The sequence below is a fragment of the Phascolarctos cinereus genome, unplaced genomic scaffold (genome assembly GCF_003287225.1).
Source record: "Phascolarctos cinereus isolate Bilbo 61053 unplaced genomic scaffold, phaCin_HiC Scaffold_5;HRSCAF=322, whole genome shotgun sequence".
In the NCBI taxonomy this organism is placed as follows: domain Eukaryota; kingdom Metazoa; phylum Chordata; class Mammalia; order Diprotodontia; family Phascolarctidae; genus Phascolarctos; species Phascolarctos cinereus.
The window spans coordinates 340,481,609-340,493,830 of record NW_027555958.1 but is presented as its reverse complement, the minus strand read 5'-3'; the positions used below and the strand labels follow the sequence as shown (position 1 = coordinate 340,493,830).

Genomic DNA, 12,222 nt, shown 5'->3' with positions numbered 1-12,222 from the left:
ATAGGCTATACAAATACATTCCTATTAAACAGATTTTCACATTAGTGATGTTGTAAGGATGAATTAGAACCAATAGGAGGAACCACCAGAAAGAGGAAACAAAACACAGCAGAAGAAAAAAAATAGCAAATAGTGTGCTTCGATCTGCATTCAAACACCATAGTTCTTTCTTCGGGTGTGGATAGCATTTTCCATCATGAGGCCTTTGGAGATGTCTTAGATCCTTGCATTGCTGAGAAGGGTTAAGTCTATCAATATTAGTCATCACACAACATGGCTGTTACTATGTACAACTTTTTCCTGCTTCTGCTCATTTCACTCAGCATCATAACACAAGTCTTTCCAGGTTTTTCTGAAGTCAGCCTATTCATTTTTTCTTATAGCAAAATAGTATTCCATTACATTCATATACCACAACTTGTTCAGCCATTCCCCAATTGATGGGCATCCTCTCAATTTCCAATTCTTTGCCACCACAAAAAGAGCTGCTATAAATACTTTTGCACATGGGGGGTCCTTTTCCCATTTGTATGATTTCTTTGGGATATAGCCCTAAGTGCTATTGCTGGGTCAAAGGGTATGCACATTTTTATAGCCCTTGGGGCATAGTTCCAAACTGCTCTTCAAAATGGTTGGATCATTTCACAACTCTACCAACAATGCACTAGGGTTCCAATTTTCCCACATCTTCTCCAACATTTATCATTTTCCTGTTTTGTCATGTTTGCCAATCTGATAGGTGTGATGTGGTACCTCAGAGTTGTTTTGATTTGTATTTCTCCAATCAATAGTGATTTAAAGCATTTTTTCACAGATGGCTTTAATTTCTTCATCTGAGAACTGCCTGTTCATATCCTCTGACCATTTACCAATTGGAGAATGACTTGTATTCTTATAAATTTGACTTAATTCTCTATATATTTTAGAAATGAGGCCCTTATCAGAGAGACTAGTTGTAAAACTTCTTTCCCAATTTTCTTTCCTTCTAATCTTGGTTGCATTGGCTTTGTTTGTGCAAAAACTTTTCAATTTAATGTAATCAAAGTTATCCATTTTGCATTTCATAATGTTCTCTATCTCCTGCTTGGTCATGAATTCTTCTGTTCTCCATAAATCTGACAGGTAAACTTCTCCTTGCTCTCCCAGTTTGCTTACAGTATCAGCCTTTATATCTAAATCATGAACCCAGTTTGATTCTATTTTGGTATATGGTGTGAGATTTTGATCTATGCCTAGTTTCTGCCATACTCTTTTCCAGTTTTCCCAGCAGTTTTTGTCAAAGAGTGAGTTCTTATCCCAGAAGCTGGGGTCTTCGGGTTTATCAAATAATAGATTTCTAAAGTCACTGACTACTGTGTCATGCATACTTAACCTATTCCACTGAAATGATTCTCAATTTTGATGGGGTTTTGTTTGGTTGGGTCTCAGAAGAAAGAAATAGAAACCAAAGGTAGAACCTATAGAGAAGGATATTAGAGACTGATGTTAGGGGGAAAAAAAAAACTTCCTAAGAAGTTCAAAGGGGCAATATGATGACTCAATAAGTTATAAGTTTCCTATAACTAGAAGTCTTCTAGCAAGGAGACAGATGTTCAGATAGGAGCTAAATCAATCAAGCATTTACCAACCACCTATTAAGCCGGCATCAAGCCTTCAAACACAACACACAATGGAAAAGAGACTACAGTGGGGAGATGAGGTAAGAAAAGCAATTAGGAGGCTATTGTAATAATCTAGGTGAGACTTGAAGAAAGTCTGAGCTAAAGTGACAGTTACATGAGTAGAGAAAAAGGATTGGAAATGAAAGATGTTTTAAAAGTAGAAGCAGAAAAATCATTGGACAAGGATGACGCCTTAGTTAAGAACCTGAGAGACTGAAAGAATGATGGTACTTTGGGAGAGGGTTAGCTTTGGGGTGAAAATAATGAGTTCAGTTTTCAATATTCTAAATTTGTGATATCTTAAGGACATCTAGTTTGAAATGTCCTATCAGCATTTAGTAATGTGGGACTGGCATTCAGGGGAAAAAGACCAGATATATAGATCTGCACCATCTACATCAGGATAGTAATTTTCTTTTATGTTTTCTACAGAGACACTGATTTATTAAAGTTATGGTAAAAAGTAATAACATCTCTGGAGCTCTTGACTCACTTTGCTACCCTTAGGCTCCTTCAGCTTCCTCAGACCTTGACCTGGAACTAGAGCTTCCATTCACTGGTGACATTTTGGCCTTTCTCCGCCAGGGGATGGCTGTGGTGGCAGCCCGAAACCCATATTTCCTCTTTCCATTCAGACTTTTACTTATTTCATCCTGACAGCCTGACATTGGGTTTTCTGTGGCCCTATTCACTACTAACTAAGGTTTCTGCATTTCCTCTTATCAGTCACTGTGTCAGTGTCAGCACCCTGATCCTCAAGGCACTATGAGGCCAGACATAGGCTGGCCCCATGCTATTCACTCCAGGCAATGGCTGATGCTCATTTGGCTTTTTCTTCCTTTTCCTTCTCCTCTTCTCTGTGCTTGTGGCATAAAGTGCCTCCTTACTGCCCTCAAGCTGACATACGTCTCTTTTGGGTCTTCCTGCACTTATCTTCTTGGTGTTGAGTGAGAAGCCTGTGTCCTACTTCTGGCCCCTCAGCGGCTGCCTCCTCCTTATTTTGAGAGACTCTGACCTTCTCTTCCTTATGAAGGTGTATATCCAGTAGTTCAGGAGCTCCTGCATTATGTCCTACAGCCCACGTTTCGCCACTAGCTACAGGCCAGGTACCACAGAATATTACTTTTTGGTAAGGAACAAGAAGACAGACCATCAGCATAGCCAGCTGCTTCTCCAGTCACCACAGTTGTCCAGGAAACTCACATAACTGCAGGGCAAAATTGATTGTTTTCCCGATGTCTTGCCTCTTCAGGATGCAAGCCAATTTGGAACTACTCCAGGAACAGCAGGAACATGGCAGTGTCCAGCAGGCAGAAGGACATGTAGTCACCAGGAAAAATCAGGAGGATCTCATTCTCCACTATTTACTCACAGAAGAGATCAAAGGCCCCTTCCTAAAGTGCTACGTGGAAAACTCAGACTGAGGGCAGGCAGCCCCCTCTCCTTCACAGCCTTTTCCGTGACAATTAAACTTCCACCAAACTGGAGCTTGTCTCCTTGCTGACCAAGCTGGGAATATTCTCAACTTTTTGGGCTGTAAGATTTCCAGGAATTTCTATAAGTCCATGAGCAGAAGCTACAGCAGCTTGGGAATGATAAGGCCAAAGTGAGATTGGCCTGGAAGATGCAGAACAGAAACCACTCAAACACAGACTCATGATCTCTGAAAGGATGCGCACCAGAATCCAGCAAGGCACGCCCTGAAGATGGTTTGGGTGCTAAGCCAGGCTCAGAAGAAGCTAGATGGCCTCTAGCAGCACCTTGGGATCCTTCTCTAGGAAGCCAGACTAGAACAGAACCAAGACTCCAAAGTTCCTCAACATTCTTCATTTGTTTCTTCTTCCACAGGTCATGTTTTTCTACTTACAACATCTGGTTCAGCACCAGGTGAAAGCTCAGCATTGCTGTCTCCCAGGTGATTCCAGATCTTAGATAAGAATATTGTAGTTCACACCTTCTGACCTTCTCTGCCTCCATAATGGGCAGTTTTATTTATGTTTTAAAATAAGTTTTATTTTAAAGTTTTAAATTTAAATAAATAAAATAAGTTTCAACAAAATAATCCACCCAGACTGACTGGCACAATTTGAACATTAGTAAGCCATAAGGGCTAAATTGACGGCTGCTACACTCATTATTTAGTTCTAACTTTCCCCACCTGACTGGCACCACTACTGCACAAAGTGGCTGGTGAGAGTTTAGGAGGCATCGAGTGCATAGTCTGTTATCTGATTTTGACAGTGGTGCACTGTGTTTCTGTTTGAAGTGGAATTTGTGAACAGTTGCACAGCTTGAAAGTATTTTTTAATTCTGTCTGCTTAACAGTCCATCATGTCAAAGAAGACCAAGAGAATGCTGAAGGAAGAAAACATTTTTTAACGAGGATTGAGAACTGCAATGTTGTCTTGTTTCTGCTAAAGATGAGATGATTTGTTGCAATAGAAATTCAATGCTCATCAGCATTACAACACTCATAAGGACCATAAATATTTTAAATTAGCAGGAGAGGCACGAAAGGATTATAGAAATTAAAAGATGAAAAGCAAAAGCAAAGACAATTCTTCCAAGCAGCAATAAGACATGGAAATAATGCCACTGAAGCAACTTATAAAGCAGCTTACATATTCGGGGAAAAAAGGGAAGCCATTCAGGGATGTAGAAATTGTGAAAGAATGAACTGTCCAAGTTGTAGGATGCTTAGACCCCAATAATGTTTCAAAGTTCAAACAACTGCCTCTTTCAAGGAGAGCCATAACTGACTGGCAGCATGAATTAGCCTTTGACTTAACAGAACAATGTCGTGCAATACTTCAAACAGAAAATATATATTATTCAATCACTTTGGATAAATCAACTGATACTACTGACTCGGCAAATGTTTTATATTTCATTCAGGTCATAACAGAAGATTTTCTTTACTACGAAGAGTTACTCGCTTTGGGCACTCTTACGAACAGAACACAGGGAAAAGATATCTTCAACAACTTCCAAGATAAATGTCAAGAAGTGGGACTGAATTTGGTAAATTTAGTGAGTATATGTACAGACGGTGCACCTTCCAAGACAGGAAAATATAAAGGGTTTACTGCACAGTCAAAAAAGTGTTAACAGAGCCAGATGCTCTCATTTCTTTTCACTGTATCTTGCATCAGCAAAATCTCTGTGCTAAAACTATTTTAAGTAACACTTTGCAACAAGTTTTAAGTATCGTTAAGTATATTGGTGCAAACAGAACAAGGCATCATCAGTTTTGTAACATGCTAAAGCTGAATGCTGAAGTGTTCAGTGTAGATTTGCCTTATCATTCTAAAGTATGTTGGCTATCACAGGGACAGATGTTAGTTAAAATTTTATTTCTGAGAGAACAGATAGTTTGATTTTATGAAGAACAGAATCAGCAATGTGAATTATTGAAAGAAGATGTCTATAGGAATGCTGCATTTCTGCATGATATGTGAAATAAAAATGATCTGAATATTTCTTTGCAAGGTAAAACTAAGTCTATATATGATATGTGGGGGAAAAAAATCCAAGCATTTCAGAAAAAAAAAGCTATCTTTTTTCAAAACACTTCTTTCAAAAGGAAATTTCGGATGAACATTTTCCCCAGTTAGCAAAGGACAGTGATGAGCAGAATGATATATGTGAATCATCTAATGAATATGTAGCTGTTATAGACCTGTTAATCAGGGAATACAGTGAAAGGTTCACTGACTGAGAATCATGACATCACACTCAAATTAGCATTTCACGCTCACCTAGTTATATCATCAAAGCATCTAAAGAATTACAAAGGGAACTGACTGAGCTCTCAGTAGATGACATTTTAAAGTTACTGTTTGATGCTAAGAAAGATTCAATTGAAATATGGAAAAATGTAGTGGAATCCATGTCCTTGGCAACATGCCTGGAAAATGCTTTCTTGCTTTTCACTTATTGCTGCGAATCTACATTCTTCTACCCAACCCAAATCAAGATATCCTTCGGGTCACAAATGACTGATACCCATCCAGAGGATCAACTGAAACTGGGGACCTCCATGATGCAACCAAATATTCAAATGCCTCCCAACAAAAAGCAGGTCATACATAGGTTAGTTAACTTTAAAATTAACAGTTTTCATTTTTGGAAATGTGGAAATTATTAAGTACATAAATTAAGTTAGATTTTTACAAAATAATGTACATTTTTAAGCACATCTAATCGAAGATCCTTGAATGCAGATTTATTTGATTACGGCTAAATATTAATGAGGCCTTCCAACCCAAAAAGTTTCCCCACCCCTGGTCAAGGGCATCCCTACTGATTCTTGGAATAAATTTTATTATATCTTTATATCATCTTTTTTCAACTTCTACTTTTCTATAAGTTTTATGATATTCATAATTATTAGCACAATAGTAATGTAAATAATTTTAAAATAAATAACAAACATGGGTGGTAAATGGTTAAAAATTTCAAATTGATAAGAAGGTATGATGAAAAAAGTTTAGAGCCTACTACTCCAGACTTCAGTCACCAGAGTAAGCTACTAATTTATACTAGCAAAGATAAAAAGTTCCTGTAAAATATGGATAATAATATCATCTACTTCAAGGGTTGTTGTGAGGATCAGTCAACAAGTATTCATCAAGCACTTATTAGGTACAAGTACTGTACTAAGTGGTAAGGATACACAGATAGGAAAAAACATGATCCCTGCTTTAAACAAGCTTACATTCTAATGGGAAAGTCAATCTGCCAATAGTTAATGTACATAAGATACATGTACTTGGAAGGGACTAGTACTAGAAGGACTTGGAAAGGCCTCCTGTAGAAAGTAGGATATAACTTGAATCTTAAAAGAAGCCAGGGAAGTTAGAAATTGAAGGTGAGGAAGGAAGCCATTCCAGGAATGGGAAACAGCCAGTGAAAAGGAATGGAGTTGGGAAATGGAGTACTATATGAAAAGAATGTCAAATAGGCCAGGGTAACTGGATCGTGGACAGTGTAGAGGGAAATGAAGTGTAAAAAGAGTACAAAGGAAGGACAGGGCCAGGTTATCAAGGGCTTTAAATGCAAACAGAGGATATTATATTTTAACCCAGAGGTAACAACAAATTACTGAGGTTTACTGGCTAGGGGGGTGACATGGTGAGATTAGCACTTTAGAAAAATCATTTTGGTAGCCAAATGGAGAACATGTTAGAGTGGTTAAAGATTTGAGGTAGAACCACCAATCTGAAGTCTATTACAAAAGTTTAAGCAAAAGTTGGTAAGGGCCTGAACTAGGACGGTGGCTGTGTGAGTTGAAAGAAGAGGACAAAGGGGCATCTAGGTGGCACAGTGCACAGAGCTCTGGCCTTGGAGTCAGGAGGACCTGAGCTCAAATCTGGACTCAGACACTTGACACTTACTAGCTGTGTGACCCTGGGCAAGTCACTTAACCCCTATTGCTTCACCCCCCCAAAATAGAAGAAGAAGAAGAAGAAGAAGAAGAAGAAGAAGAAGAAGAAGAAGAAGAAGAAGAAGAAAAGAAGAAGAAGAAGAAGAAGAAGAAGAAGAGGGCATAAATGAAAAGGGAAAAACAAAAAGATTAGATAATGCAGATCCCAAAAACCTTAGAGAAATTTTAACCTATTAAAGCTTATTGGATGTATGGTGTGATTACAAATGAGGAATTAAGGATGACACTAAAATTGTAAACCCAAGTGACTGGGAAGATGATGGTACTCTTGATGGTAATAGGAAACCTGAGAAGAGAGGAGGATTTGAGGGAAAAGATAGCAAGTTCTGTTTTAAACATGTTAAGTTTGAAATGGCTATGAGATATACAAATTGAGATGTCCAAAAGGCAGTTGGTGATACAGGTAAATAGAGACATAATCCACATAAACAAAAGCTCATGGCGAGGTGAGGGGAAGGAAGGGAAAGAGGCCTTCAATAATTTTTAGGAGTGTAAAGGGGTGCTGAGACCAAAAAGTTTGAGAACTGTTGCCTTCACATATGCATTCAGGAGCTGAAGGGCTCATTAAATAGACGGTCTATAGTGGGAGACACTGACAGTTTGCTATACCCAATACTAATAAAATACCCAAGTCAACTAGATAAGACAGTTGGTTGTGAATCTCATAAAAAAATAAAAAGAAGTTCCCTTACTTACCTTTATCCTTCCTAACTCGAACTGGAAAACATTAGGGCTTGTAGCTTGTGCAAAAACTGCAGGAAATAATTTTGTACTTGGCTCGACCTAAAATAATAAATAAATATAAGAACTGAAAAATAGCAAGAAATTCTAAGATAATATAATTTTGGAATTACTAAAGAATAAATCACAGCAAGTAAATGCAGAATTTTCCCTCATACTTTGAGTATCTTTCAAAAATAGCATTTTCATTTATTATGAATTTGTTTCCTGGGGTTTTACAGAACCTTTTCCTTCAAAGCCTGAAGACATAATTCTTATTAAAACTTAAATCAACAGGCAGAATTAACACATTTTTTAAAATTATTCAAATTTGCTTTATAAAGACAATTTCACCAACATCAACATCTTTCAAAATGAGCATTTTCCTTTAATGGAACAAACATTCCATAAAAGCCCTAACAGTATGATGTCAGCAAGGAAATAGGTACCTGGTAATATGTGCTCAGTTCCTTGCCATTTGCAGTGAAGGTAAGCAACCCACTGGCAGCATCCACTACACAGCCGATCTCCAATCCATTATTGTTGCGTCCTTGCCCGGGGCTCATGCTCTCACCCGCACACACCATATAGCAGTTGCTGCGTTTGATGCTGAATTTCAAAAGACATTTAATCTATGTACACCCACAGACACAGCAAACATGTACATTTTGCACACTAAACCTAAATTATACTGCGCAAGCAGCAAGCGCATGCTGTAATGGGATAGGTGCATAATGGACCTGATTCTGTGGTTCTGTGCAAAACTTGTTGACTTCAGTGGGAATTGTGAATCAGGTCGTACACTCTTCTAAGTTTCATACCTAATAGGGACAGGTCAACAAGTTTGAAAAGTAAGAATTGACCTGCACCTTCCCTCAAAAAACTCAAACCAAACTACTTTTTTCTGAAGTTAAAAAAAGTTTAACTATACATAAATAACAAGTATAATAACTTTTATTTTCATGCCCTTTCCTCCTTGTTGTGAGTCAAGAAGTATTCTTGCTACATACTATCAAAAAGACTGCTTTATTGTAGTAGTAGGTAAGTTACCAAATATTCAAGATCCACAAAATTTGCCTACATATCAAAATCCCTCTATAGTCAACTCCCAGTCACCTATAATATGGGATGTGCTTTGCAAAGATATAAAAAAAAAATCCAGTGACAACAATGAAAAAACTGATTTTAGCCATTAGTTTTAACATTTTGCCCACCATTAGCCAGAGATGGTAATAAGCAATAAAGCTAACTTCTTTCCCTTCTTCTGCTAGTCTCCAGTGCAAGTAGAGCAAAACAGCCAAATGTAAGGCAGGAGGAGGGAGAGGAGTTAAAATGAGATGCTTAGATAATCAACAAATTAGATAATAGGCCTCTGAATAATCAAGAGTTGACTGTCTCTCTGTGTGCCACCTATATAAGACTGTCTCCCCAATAACTTCTGCATCTCCAACCCCCCTCCTCCCATCCACACACATCAAAATCACCTCTCCCACTCAGCAGGCCTATCCTTCAACAGCTATTTTCTTATTATAGGAAACTCATTAAATGGCCATCTCTGAAAACCAAAGGTTTCCCCCTGAGAAATCTACTGGAAGTTTGCTGCTCCTGCTCCCATAGTAAAGCAAGGCATTCCTTCAGAACTGTCCTAATCCCACAACTCGTCAAGCGTTTTTATATAAAGGCAGGGATGAAGTTTCCCAGCAACTGAAAACAAAGTTGGGAGGTACAGGAAAGAAGCAACGCTATGGAGAGCTCTTTCCAAGAAACCCTGCCCCGGCAGACCAGAGAGGATGGATGGGCACAGAAGTGGATGGGGATGGGTAGATCTTCTCTTGTTTTATTCTGCAAGGAAGATAAGGACTTCTTCGCTTTTGTGAAGGTTTGGTTTGAGTTTGATTCATTATTACAAATGGAAGAAAAGATGGCACAGAAAGATTAAGTGACTTACCCAAAGCCACACAGCGAGTCAATGGCAAAGCTGAGAAAAGAACCCACTACTCCTCAGTCTCCATTCAAATTCTGGCCACCTACTCTAAACTATTATCCCACATTTTCTCCATATTCTTCTCCCCACCAGGACTGACCATTTCCCAAGATGCATGTCAAACTAACCCTAAATATTTAATAATCACTCATCACAAACACCTAAAATCATGAATATAATTTTTTTTGTTCCCTCCCACCCCATTATCAATCAAGTACAAAGCCACTTGAAAATACAAATATTACCCACAGCAGATACGTGTTCTCTGATTTAACAATATTATTTTCTTTAGTTTCAAAATCTTGACTTGTGGGAAAGGGTACCAAAAGGGACACTGATATGAACAGCCAAGTTAAATTGTTTCTATTCAATGGCTATTACCTTGGACATTAGATTCAAGAAATAATTCTACAAGTTCACCAACACATGCAAAATTTACATTAAATTTTATTCAATTAAAATAAAAGTAAAAGAAACCAACCTTTCATGTACTTTTCCTTTTTCATCTCCCAGAGTAACTGTTACTGTCCGAACTCTGTCCAAGTCAAAGACTGTGTCATACTGATGGAAATCTGATGTAATCCAGCCTACCCAAACATTAGCAGGTTCTTGCCCAGGAAAAATTCGCACAGAATAATAATACTGCAAAAATATTAAGAATAAATTATCAGTAAAATAATTGGTTCACAAAATGGTTTATAACAATACATTAGTTTTAGTCTCGACTTCTGATCTGCCTAAAAACATTCATTTCTCTTGTTAAAGACTGCCTAACCTGATGAAGGTACTTTTGCAACAGAGTAATTTCACAAAATAATTTATGTATGATAAATCAGAAATAATGAAAGAGGAAAAGACTTATTTTCAAGGAAATATGTTAAATTATTTGTGGCCTTTTTTTTCATTCTCAAGTATAATGGATTTGGAATATAATCATTATTCCATTTTGCCTGCAAGCCTCTGAAACCTTCAAACCTAAACAAATGTATTCTTCCTTGAGGGTGATTTTAGAATACAATTTTCAGTTGTTTTGAATATATCTTCCTTCTCTTAACTCAGCAATTAAATATTTCACTGCTTAAAACTACAAGAAATTGTTCCAATCTTGAGATTTTTTTAAAAGTATATAAGAATCTAAATCAGATACAGGGAAATTACAATGGATACTGTTTTTCCAATTTGCAGTTTAGAACAAGGAAGTCAAGACAAACACATTGGCAGGGGAAAAGTGGCCCTTGCCTAAATATGAAAAACTATAACACCTCATTCCCATTTTTCTACCATGCCATCAACTGCTTATCTGTCTCTTTTACTGCTCCTTGTCCTCTTCAATTCAATTCAAATCAAAAACTATCTATTAAGTTCCTACTACATGCATGTATCAGAAACATATAAAGGCCAAAATGTTCCTTAAATGTGGATGTCTTCTAAGGATTTGTCCTTTGCTCTCCACTATTCTCTCATTTCTCTCCCTTTGGAATCTCACTCCTTCCCACGGTAAAAATATTCATATCTATGCAGATGACTTTCAAATCACTATTTCCATCCCCCAACTTTGCCTCAGAAATCTAGTCCCATATTTCCAGCTCTTTGTTCAATGTCTTCCTAGGAATTCAAACTCAACATGCCCCAAACTTAACGTCACCATCTTTGCCCAAAGACTGCCAATTTCCCAGAATTTCTCTATTTTTGTTGATAACATTACTGATCCAGGCTCATCACCTTGGAGCTATCTTTGACCTTTTTCCCTTGCCATCCTTTATATATCTAATTAGCTGCCAAATCCTATTCCTTCTTCTGGTTAATACCTCTCATATTTACTCCTTTCTATTTATTTCCACAGCAAACTACCTAATGCAGACCCGGAAGACTAAGTGAGATTTCTCAGGCAAAAGACCAAGCTGAAGAATACTAGAGATTACATGTACTTCTGAAAATCAAGTAGTAGTGTATAATTTTCCAAATGAATCATGTGATAAATCCTAAACAGTCTCATTTTCTCCTGAAAATCTTTTCCCAAATAAAAATCTCATTGTATCATATTTGCTTTCCCCCTTGGTGACACAAATCCACATGCTACAAAAAATGACCCTTAAAACTTTATTCTTAAAAAAGAAAAAAAACCTGAGTAATCATTAAAAAAATTTACTGAAATTTGGAGACGCAAAATGTGCCATTGCAAAATGTGTAACACAGTAACTAACAAAGATAAATTTAAGGAAAAAATAAAAACGACAAAAGACAGCAACTTCATACCGTAGAGGTCTGCATCAAGTAATCATAGTCATCCCTGTCATCTGCAAGAACATCTTCAGTGAGTCTTGCAGAATGGCTTGTGCTGTAATCTGGTTTTGTCCGTCTGAGCATAAACCTGGAAAGTGTTAAAGGACTTAGGAATGAACATAGTCACA

The 12,222-nt window shown here is 37.5% G+C and overlaps 1 protein-coding gene across 1 annotated transcript in view; it reads right to left on the bottom strand.

Moving 5' to 3' along the window:
• The window catches only part of RYR2 (ryanodine receptor 2), a 794,727-nt gene that overhangs the window by 296,945 nt on the left and 485,560 nt on the right, over positions 1-12,222 (bottom strand). The window contains 4 exon segments of the mRNA XM_078156251.1: positions 7,804-7,890; positions 8,277-8,436; positions 10,293-10,453; positions 12,068-12,182. Coding sequence (XP_078012377.1) covers positions 7,804-7,890; positions 8,277-8,436; positions 10,293-10,453; positions 12,068-12,182 — 523 coding nt within the window.